Source organism: Scyliorhinus canicula, chromosome 9 (genome assembly GCF_902713615.1).
Source record: "Scyliorhinus canicula chromosome 9, sScyCan1.1, whole genome shotgun sequence".
Taxonomy (NCBI): domain Eukaryota; kingdom Metazoa; phylum Chordata; class Chondrichthyes; order Carcharhiniformes; family Scyliorhinidae; genus Scyliorhinus; species Scyliorhinus canicula.
This window is the reverse complement of record NC_052154.1, coordinates 1,103,066-1,112,988: the sequence shown is the minus strand read 5'-3', so window position 1 is coordinate 1,112,988 and position 9,923 is coordinate 1,103,066. Positions and strand designations below refer to the sequence as shown.

At 53.0% G+C, this 9,923-nt stretch overlaps 1 protein-coding gene across 1 annotated transcript in view; it reads right to left on the bottom strand.

Moving 5' to 3' along the window:
- Positions 1-4,652: 4,652 nt before the first annotated feature.
- Positions 4,653-9,923, bottom strand: part of galns (galactosamine (N-acetyl)-6-sulfatase) — a gene marked incomplete at its 5' end in the record, with an annotated part of 34,468 nt that continues 29,197 nt past the window's right edge. Inside the window, 2 exons of the mRNA XM_038808431.1 lie at positions 4,653-5,097; positions 9,199-9,316. Coding sequence (XP_038664359.1) covers positions 5,011-5,097; positions 9,199-9,316 — 205 coding nt within the window. The remainder of the gene's footprint in view (positions 5,098-9,198; positions 9,317-9,923) is intronic.

Here is a 9,923-nt window from a genome sequence, read left to right as displayed (position 1 = left end):
TCAATAGTTTTCAAACTTGTTCCTACTTCCTTTTTAAATGTAGGAATCACATTATTGATCTGCATGTTCTTTGGCACAATTCCCTTTCTATCACTTATCTTCCCTCTGCCTTTCCACTGTAATGTCCACCTTCGTACACACGGCTGCTCAGTATCAGTCAGACATGTTTAAAAAAGAGTCAATGTTTCCAGGCCAGGTTCAGTTCAGTTTATAAAAAGTCAAAGGGCTAAGTTTGGGCTATGTAGACTATTTGTAACAATGCCCCACAATAATCATTCACTGGCCTTTATTCTGCCTTCACAGATATTTTGCTTTCTGTATTCATTTGGCTGTTTGTTGTTATTGTTGTCCAGGTTATGTTCGAGGTTATTCCTGATGATCAACTCCACTATCTTCCCAACAATAGATTAACGGCAACTGATCTGAAGTTACTGAAGGTGCTGACTGACTGGGACACAATTCCTGAAGGTGCTGACTCTCACTGGGGGACAGTTCCTGAAGGTGCTGACTCTCACTGGGACACAGTTCCTGAAGGTGCTGACTCTCACTGGGGGACAGTTCCTGAAGGTGCTGACTCTCACTGGGACACAGTTCCTGAAGGTGCTGACTCTCACTGGGACACAGTTCCTGAAGGTGCTGACTCTCACTGGGACACAGTTCCTGAAGGTGCTGACTCTCACTGGGACACAGTTCCTGAAGGTGCTGACTCTCACTGGGGTACAGTTCCTGAAGGTGCTGACTCTCACTGGGGTACAGTTCCTGAAGGTGCTGACTCTCACTGGGACACAGTTCCTGAAGGTGCTGACTCTCACTGGGACACAGTTCCTGAAGGTGCTGACTCTCACTGGGGGACAGTTCCTGAAGGCGCTGTCTCTCACTGGGGGACAGTTCCTGAAGGTGCTGACTCTCACTGGGACACAGTTCCTGAAGGTGCTGACTCTCACTGGGACACAGTTCCTGAAGGTGCTGACTCTCACTGGGACACAGTTCCTGAAGGTGCTGACTCTCACAGGGACACAATTCCTGAAGGTGCTGACTCTCACTGGGGGACAGTTCCTGAAGGTGCTGACTCTCACTGGGATCCGTTCCTGAAGGTGCTGACTCTCACTGGGGGAGAGTTCCTGAAGGTGCTGACTCTCACTGGGATACAGTTCCTGAAGGTGCTGACTCTCACTGGGACACAGTTCCTGAAGGTGCTGACTCTCAGTGGGACACAGTTCCTGAAGGTGCTGACTCGCACTGGGACACAGTTCCTGAAGGAGCTGACTCTCACGGGACACAGTTCCTGAAGGTGCTGACTCTCACTGGGACACAGTTCCCGAAGGTGCTGACTCTCACTGGGACACAGTTCCTGAAGGTGCTGACTCTCACTGGGGCGCAGTTCCTGAAGGTGCTGACTCTCACTGGGACACAGTTCCTGAAGGTGCTGACTCTCACTGGGATACAGTTCCTGAAGGTGCTGACTCTCACTGGGACACAGTTCCCGAAGGTGCTGACTCTCACTGGGATACAGTTCCTGAAGGTGCTGACTCTCACTGGGGGACAGTTCCTGAAGATGCTGACTCTCACTGGGGGACAGATCCTGAAGGTGCTGACTCTCACTGGGGGACAGTTCCTGAAGGTGCTGACTCTCACTGGGGGACAGATCCTGAAGGTGCTGACTCTCACTGGGACACAGTTCCTGAAGGTGCTGACTCTCACTGGGGGACAGTTCCTGAAGGTGCTGACTCTCACTGGGGGACAATTCCTGAAGGTGCTGACTCTCACTGGGGGACAGTTCCTGAAGGTGCTGACTCTCACTGGGGTACAGTTCCTGAAGGTGCTGACTCTCACAGGGACACAATTCCTGAAGGTGCTGACTCTCACTGGGGGACAATTCCTGAAGGTGCTGACTCTCACTGGGGTACAGTTCCTGAAGGTGCTGACTCTCACTGGGACACAGTTCCTGAAGGTGCTGACTCTCACTGGGACACAGTTCCTGAAGGTGCTGACTCTTACTGGGACACAGTTCCTGAAGGTGCTGACTCTCACTGGGACACAGTTCCTGAAGGTGCTGACTCTCACTGGGGTACAGTTTCTGAAGGTGCTGACTCTCACAGGGACACAATTCCTGAAGGTGCTGACTCTCACTGGGGGACAATTCCTGAAGGTGCTGACTCTCACTGGGGGACAGTTCCTGAAGGTGCTGACTCTCACTGGGATCCGTTCCTGAAGGTGCTGACTCTCACTGGGACACAGTTCCTGAAGATGCTGACTCTCACTGGGATACAGTTCCTGAAGGTGCTGACTCTCACTGGGACACAGTTCCTGAAGGTGCTGATTCTCACTGGGGGACAGTTCCTGAAGGTGCTGACTCTCACTGGGGTACAGTTCCTGAAGGTGCTGACTCTCACTGGGATACAGTTCCTGAAGGTGCTGACTCTCACTGGGACACAGTTCCTGAAGGTGCTGACTCTCACTGGGATACAGTTCCTGAAGGTGCTGACTCTCACTGGGATACAGTTCCTGAAGGTGCTGACTCTCACTGGGACACAGTTCCTGAAGGTGCTGACTCTCACTGGGACACAGTTCCTGAAGGTGCTGACTCTCACTGGGACACAGTTCCTGAAGGTGCTGACTCTCACTGGGGTACAGTTCCTGAAGGTACTGACTCTCACTGGGATACAGTTCCTGAAGGTGCTGACTCTCACTGGGACACAGTTCCTGAAGGTGCTGACTCTCACTGGGACACAGTTCCTGAAGGTGCTGACTCTCACTGGGGTACAGTTCCTGAAGGTACTGACTCTCACTGGGATACAGTTCCTGAAGGTGCTGACTCTCACTGGGACACAGTTCCTGAAGGTGCTGACTCTCACTGGGATACAGTTCCTGAAGGTACTGACTCTCACTGGGACACAGTTCCTGAAGGTGCTGGCTCTCACTGGGGGACAGTTCCTGAAGGTGCTGACTCTCACTGGGGTACAGTTCCTGAAGGTGCTGACTCTCACTGGGACACAGTTCCTGAAGGTGCTGACTCTCACTGGGACACAGTTCCTGAAGGTGCTGACTCTCACTGGGGTACAGTTCCTGAAGGTACTGACTCTCACTGGGATACAGTTCCTGAAGGTGCTGACTCTCACTGGGACACAGTTCCTGAAGGTGCTGACTCTCACTGGGACACAGTTCCTGAAGGTGCTGACTCTCACTGGGGTACAGTTCCTGAAGGTGCTGACTCTCACTGGGACACAGTTCCTGAAGGTGCTGACTCTCAGTGGGACACAGTTCCTGAAGGTGCTGACTCTCACTGGGACACAGTTCCTGAAGGTGCTGACTCTCACAGGGACACAATTCCTGAAGGTGCTGACTCTCACTGGGGGACAATTCCTGAAGGTGCTGACTCTCACTGGGACACAGTTCCTGAAGGTGCTGACTCTCACTGGGATACAGTTCCTGAAGGTGCTGACTCTCACTGGGGGACAGTTCCTGAAGGTGCTGACTCTCACTGGGACACAGTTCCTGAAGGTGCTGACTCTCACTGGGATCCGTTCCTGAAGGTGCTGACTCTCACAGGGACACAATTTCTGAAGATGCTGACTCTCACTGGGGTACAGTTCCTGAAGGTGCTGACTCTCACTGGGACACAGTTCCTGAAGGTGCTGACTCTCACTGGGACACAGTTCCTGAAGGTGCTGACTCCCACTGGGGGACAGTTCCTGAAGGTGCTGACTCTCACTGGGGGGCAGTTCCTGAAGGTGCTGACTCTCACTGGGACACAGTTCCTGAAGGTGCTGACTCTCACTGGGACACAGTTCCTGAAGGTGCTGACTCTCACTGGGACACAGTTCCTGAAGGTGCTGACTCTCAGTGGGACACAGTTCCTGAAGGTGCTGACTCTCAGTGGGACACAGTTCCTGAAGGTGCTGACTCTCACTGGGACACAGTTCCTGAAGGTGCTGACTCTCACAGGGACACAATTCCTGAAGGTGCTGACTCTCACTGGGGGACAATTCCTGAAGGTGCTGACTCTCACTGGGACACAGTTCCTGAAGGTGCTGACTCTCACTGGGATACAGTTCCTGAAGGTGCTGACTCTCACTGGGGGACAGTTCCTGAAGGTGCTGACTCTCACTGGGACACAGTTCCTGAAGGTGCTGACTCTCACTGGGATCCGTTCCTGAAGGTGCTGACTCTCACTGGGACACAGTTCCTGAAGGTGCTGACTCTCACTGGGACACAGTTCCTGAAGGTGCTGACTCTCACAGGGACACAATTTCTGAAGATGCTGACTCTCACTGGGGTACAGTTCCTGAAGGTGCTGACTCTCACTGGGACACAGTTCCTGAAGGTGCTGACTCTCACTGGGACACAGTTCCTGAAGGTGCTGACTCCCACTGGGGGACAGTTCCTGAAGGTGCTGACTCTCACTGGGGGGCAGTTCCTGAAGGTGCTGACTCTCACTGGGACACAGTTCCTGAAGGTGCTGACTCTCACTGGGACACAGTTCCTGAAGGTGCTGACTCTCACTGGGACACAGTTCCTGAAGGTGCAGACTCTCACTGGGATACAGTTCCTGAAGGTGCTGACTCTCACTGGGACACAGTTCCTGAAGGTGCTGACTCTCACTGGGAGACAGTTCCTGAAGGCGCTGACTCTCACTGGGACACAGTTCCTGAAGGTGCTGACTCTCACTGGGACACAGTTACTGAAGGTGCTGACTCTCACTGGGGGACAGATCCTGAAGGTGCTGACTCTCACTGGGGGACAGATCCTGAAGGTGCCGACTCTCACTGGGGGAAGTTCTGCTGGGGATGTAATTGTGACTGTCCAGAATCCAGTGTAAATTGTATAAATGTGTTTGATATAGCACTTCTAATGAAGGGCATCAAAGGTTCTGGGGGGTATGTGGTACAGTATTAGGCTATTTGCTTGGATGATCAGCCCTGATCATAATAAATGGTGGTGTTGTCTCAAGGGTTGAATGGCCTCCACCTGCTCCTGTTGTCAATGTTTCAATGTCTCCTGTAAGGAATGTCAATGTGGCCAGCTACATTTCCATGGGCTGGACCTGGGAACTTGCAGACATTTGCCAAGCTTCTCACAACCTGGAGGATTCCAATTCTGATGGGAGACAATGGAAGAGGTTAATGAATGACTTGCCTAAAATCACTATTTACTTACCCTCCCCATACTCATCTGCTCCTGACACAGTCCACACATTGCTACCCTGTATGTGTAAAGGGGCTTTTAAAATTGTCACTCACATTAACAGTGACGTTGTGCGGGTCAGCACGCTGGCACAGTGGTTAGCATTGCTGCCTCATGGCACCGAGGCCATGGGTTCAAATCCCGGCCCTGGGTCACTGTCCGTGTGGAGTTTGCACATTCTCCCCGTGCCTACGTGGGTTTCACCCCCACAACCCAAAGATGTGCAGGTGAGGTGGATTGGCCACGCTAAATTGCCCCTTAATTGGGAAAAAAAATAATTGGCTATGCTAAATTTATGATGTGTTCCATGCCAGCTGACTCCAATAGCTGAAGTACCTTGATAGACAAAAGCACTCAGCTCAAAGCAGGTTATTTGAGGTGGTGATAAGTAGCTGTTATCAAGGCTCCTTTGGGAAATCATTGCTGAATGCAATCCCGCATTTTATGCTTCTACAATTCTGATAAACCTGAGGCATTATTTAGTCCCTGTGAGGGAAATATAAATCTCAGGGGTCACGGGGTGAAAATGAGCAAGTCAATATTGACCCTCTGATAGTGCAGCACTCCCTCAGTACTGACCCTCTGACAGTGCGGCACTCCCTCAGTACTGACCCTCTGACAGTGCGGCACACCCTAAGTACGGACCCTCTGACAGTGCAGCACTCCCTCAGTACTGACCCTCTGACAGTGCGGCACTCCCTCAGTACTGACCCTCTGACAGTGCGGCACTCCCTCAGTACTGACCCTCTGACAGTGCGGCACTCCCTCAGTACTGACCCTCTGACAGTGCAGCACTCCCTCAGTACTGACCCTCTGGACAGTGCGGCACTCCCTCAGTACTGACCCTCTGACAGTGCAGCATTCCCTCAGTACTGACCCTCTGACAGTGCGGCACTCCCTCAGTACTGACCTTCTGACAGTGCGGCGCTCCCTCAGTACTGACCCTCTGACAGTGCAGCACTCCCTCAGTACTGACCCTCTGACAGTGCGGCACTCCCTCAGTACTGACCCTCTGACAGTGCAGCATTCCCTCAGTACTGACCCTCTGACAGTGCGGCACTCCCTCAGTACTGACCTTCTGACAGGGCGGCACTCCCTCAGTACTGACCCTCTGACAGTGCAGCACTCCCTCAGTACAGACCCTCTGACAGTGCAGCGCTCCCTCAGTACTGAACCTCTGAGTGCGGCGTTCCCTCCTCAGTATGGCGATCGGCCGGAGAATCCCCATTTATAGAATTTACAATGCAGAAGGAGACCATTCGGCCCATCGAGTCTGCACCGGCTCTTACAAAGAACACCCTACTCACGCCCACCTATCTACCCTTTCCCTGTAATTCCCACTTAACCTTTTTGGACACTAAGGGCAATTTAACATGGCCAATCCACCTAACCTGCAAACCTTTGGAGTGTGGGAGGAAACCGGAGCACCCGGAGGAAACCCACACAGACACGGGGAGGATGTGCAGACTCCGCACAGACAGTGACCCAGCTGGGATTCGAACCTGGGACCCTGGAGCTGTGAAGCAGCTGTGCTAACCATTGTGCTACAATGCTGTCTCTGGAATTGGGGACGGTGCCGTTTGTGCGATGCTCCGCCCCTCAAAAACAGCGTACTCGGGAGTACAGCGCACACTGTCGGGTCGGCCTCAGGGTGTCACCTGAGGCCCTCCCCCGATACTCCGCCCTCGATGGGCCAAATCCCCGATGGCTTGGACACGTGTGCTCGTGGGACCTCGCGTGGCAGCTGCGGACTGTGTCCAGCGCCACCACAGTTGGTGGCGGGGTGGGGGGGGGGGAGAGCTGTTCTGCTGGCAGAGGGGGCTTCGGCGGGCGCTGGTGGGGGGTGGTGAGGCTAGTTACAGGGGGGCAGTTTTTGGCAGGCCAGGTCCGCGTGCGACCAGCACCATGTTGCACAGTGCAGCCGCCACAGGCCACCGCTATGTGCACGGGCGGCTACGGACCCAGCCATTCTCCCACCGTATCCGCAAGTAAAGCCGTGGCTGCCAGTCTCCCCATTGGGCGGAGGATCGGGGAGGGGGCGGCACTGACTTTCTGGTCGTAAGACCAGACAGATCCTCCGGACATAGCCACAGGATTGGAGAATCCAGCCCATGATGTTCACCTTGCAGCAACTACAAGGGAAATGCAGGGAACAGCACCAACGCTTGTAAATGGCCTTCTCTGACCTCTCAAAGGTCTTTCAACACTGTTAACCATGAAGGATATGGAATGTCGTCATCCGTTTTGGCTGCCCCCAGAGGACCGGCACCATCCTCCAGCTGCTCCATGAATACGTGCAAGCCGTAATCCTGACCAACAGATCTACCACAGACCCAGTTACTGTTCAGACTGGGTCCAAACATGTCACTGCATCGATGCTCTTCCAGATCATTCTTGCTGCAATGCCTCATCTGACCCTCAGCAAGCTTCTCCGTTTGCAATCGCAGCCTTTGGTCACCTGAAGAATGTTTGAGGACCAGGACCAGCTCATGGTGTTCAGAGCAGGAGTGATACCCATCCTTCTATACGGCTCGGACACATGGACTTTGTAGACAGGCACCTCAAAAACCTGGAGAAGAATTCCCAGCATTGCCTCAGCAAGATCCTGCAGATCCATTGGCAGGGTGGGTGTACCCAGTATTCCCGCTCAGGGTGGGTATACCCAGTATTCCCGCTCAGGGTGGGTGTACCCGGTATTCCCGCTCAGGGTGGGTATACCCAGTATTCCCGCTCAGGGTGGGTATACCCGGTATTCCCGCTCAGGGTGGGTGTACCCGGTATTCCCGCTCAGGGTGGGTGTACCCGGTATTCCCGCTCAGGGTGGGTATACCCGGTATTCCCGCTCAGGGTGGGTGTACCCGGTATTCCCGCTCAGGGTGGGTGTACCCGGTATTCCCGCTCAGGGTGGATGTACTGTCAGTATTCCCGCTCAGGGTGGGTGTACCCAGTATTCCCGCTCAGGGTGGGTGTACCCGGTATTCCCGCTCAGGGTGGGAATACCCGGTATTCCCGCTCAGGGTGGGTGTACCCGGTATTCCCGCTCAGGGTGGGAATACCCGGTATTCCCGCTCAGGGTGGGTGTACCCGGTATTCCCGCTCAGGGTGGGAATACCCGGTATTCCCGCTCAGGGTGGGTGTATCCGGTATTCCCGCTCAGGGTGGGTGTATCCGGTATTCCCGCTCAGGGTGGGTGTACCCGGTATTCCCGCTCAGGGTGGGTGTACCCGGTATTCCCGCTCAGGGTGGGTATACCCGGTATTCCCGCTCAGGGTGGGTGTACCCGGTATTCCCGCTCAGGGTGGGTGTACCCCGCTCAGGGTGGGTATACCTTCAGTATTCCCGCTCAGGGTGGGTATACCTTCAGTATTCCCGCTCAGGGTGGGTGTACCTTCAGTATTCCCGCTTAGGCCAACATCCCCAGCACCAAAGTATTGATCACAGTTGTCAGCTCTGCTGCATGGGCCATATTGTCCACGTTTGTCACAAGGCCTCTGGGACATGTGTTCTACTCAGAGTTTCAACATGGCTATTGAGGGCCAGGAGGGTAGAAGGACTCCCTCAAAACCTCCTTGAAAACATACAACATCCCCACCAACATCAGGGACACATGGCCCAAACCAGGAAAGAATCTGGGAAGATGCTGAACACCATCAGTTTCATCGTCGAGAGTGAGCTGAAGGTGTTGATAGCAGAAAGGAGCGCGTGGCAACCTGGGCATTTCACCCACCCGCTCCTCCAACCTCCACCTGCCCCACCCGTCACAGAGACTGTAGGTCATGTCTTGGACTCCCTCAGTCACCTACAAACTCATTTTTAGTGGAAGCAAGTCAGCTTGGTCTCTGAGACTGGCTAAGAAACACACACAATATAGACTGTCACCAGAAGGTGGCAGTGATGCTGACGTTAAGAGTTTTATTTTCAGCAAGGCCACGGATATTTAATAATTTTTATATATGCTGGAGGTGATAATCAATGCTCTCTCTTTTGTTTTAATGAATGATTCTAATCACTCACCATGACAGCCCGGTCACACACATTGAGCTGGGGCTCTCCAGGCACCAGGGTGGCTTTGTGGTGTTGCACAATGTTTGTGATCTTTCTCATCACAATCTCATATTCCTGGTGGGAAACCCTGCAAGTGGAGAATTATAGTCAGAGGAAGCTGGAGCCTGTCTGTAACCTCAGCTCATTAACTGTGTAACATGAAACAAGTGTGGTCAGACAAAACTCACTTTCAGACATTGGGACGAGGTCTCACAGCCCAACACGGCTCACAGTGCTTTTTCACCAAGTCATGCGGAGTAACCCAGCACGTAAAAGCCCAGCTGCTAACCTTGAAAACGTCCCTTTCCCATGGAGGGCTTTTGGGGACATGGGATGTCCAACCAGAAAGAGGATGGTAGCTTGTGAAAGGAAAGTGAAGAAATCTAATCAAGCGGTATAGATCGAATAACAGATACCCGGGAGTGAGTTACAGACTGGAATCTAATCGAGGGTTTCAGGGAGGTTTATATATATAACTGATAGCCGGGAGTGAGTTAGAGACTGGAATCTAATCGAGGGGTTCGGGATGGTTTATATATCGAATAACAGATACCCGGGAGTGAGTTACAGACTGGAATTTAATCGAGGGGTTCAGGGTGGTTTATATATAGAATACAGATAACAGGGAGTGAGTTACAGACTGGAATCTAATCGAGGGTTTCGGGGTGGTTTATATATAGAATAACAGATACTCG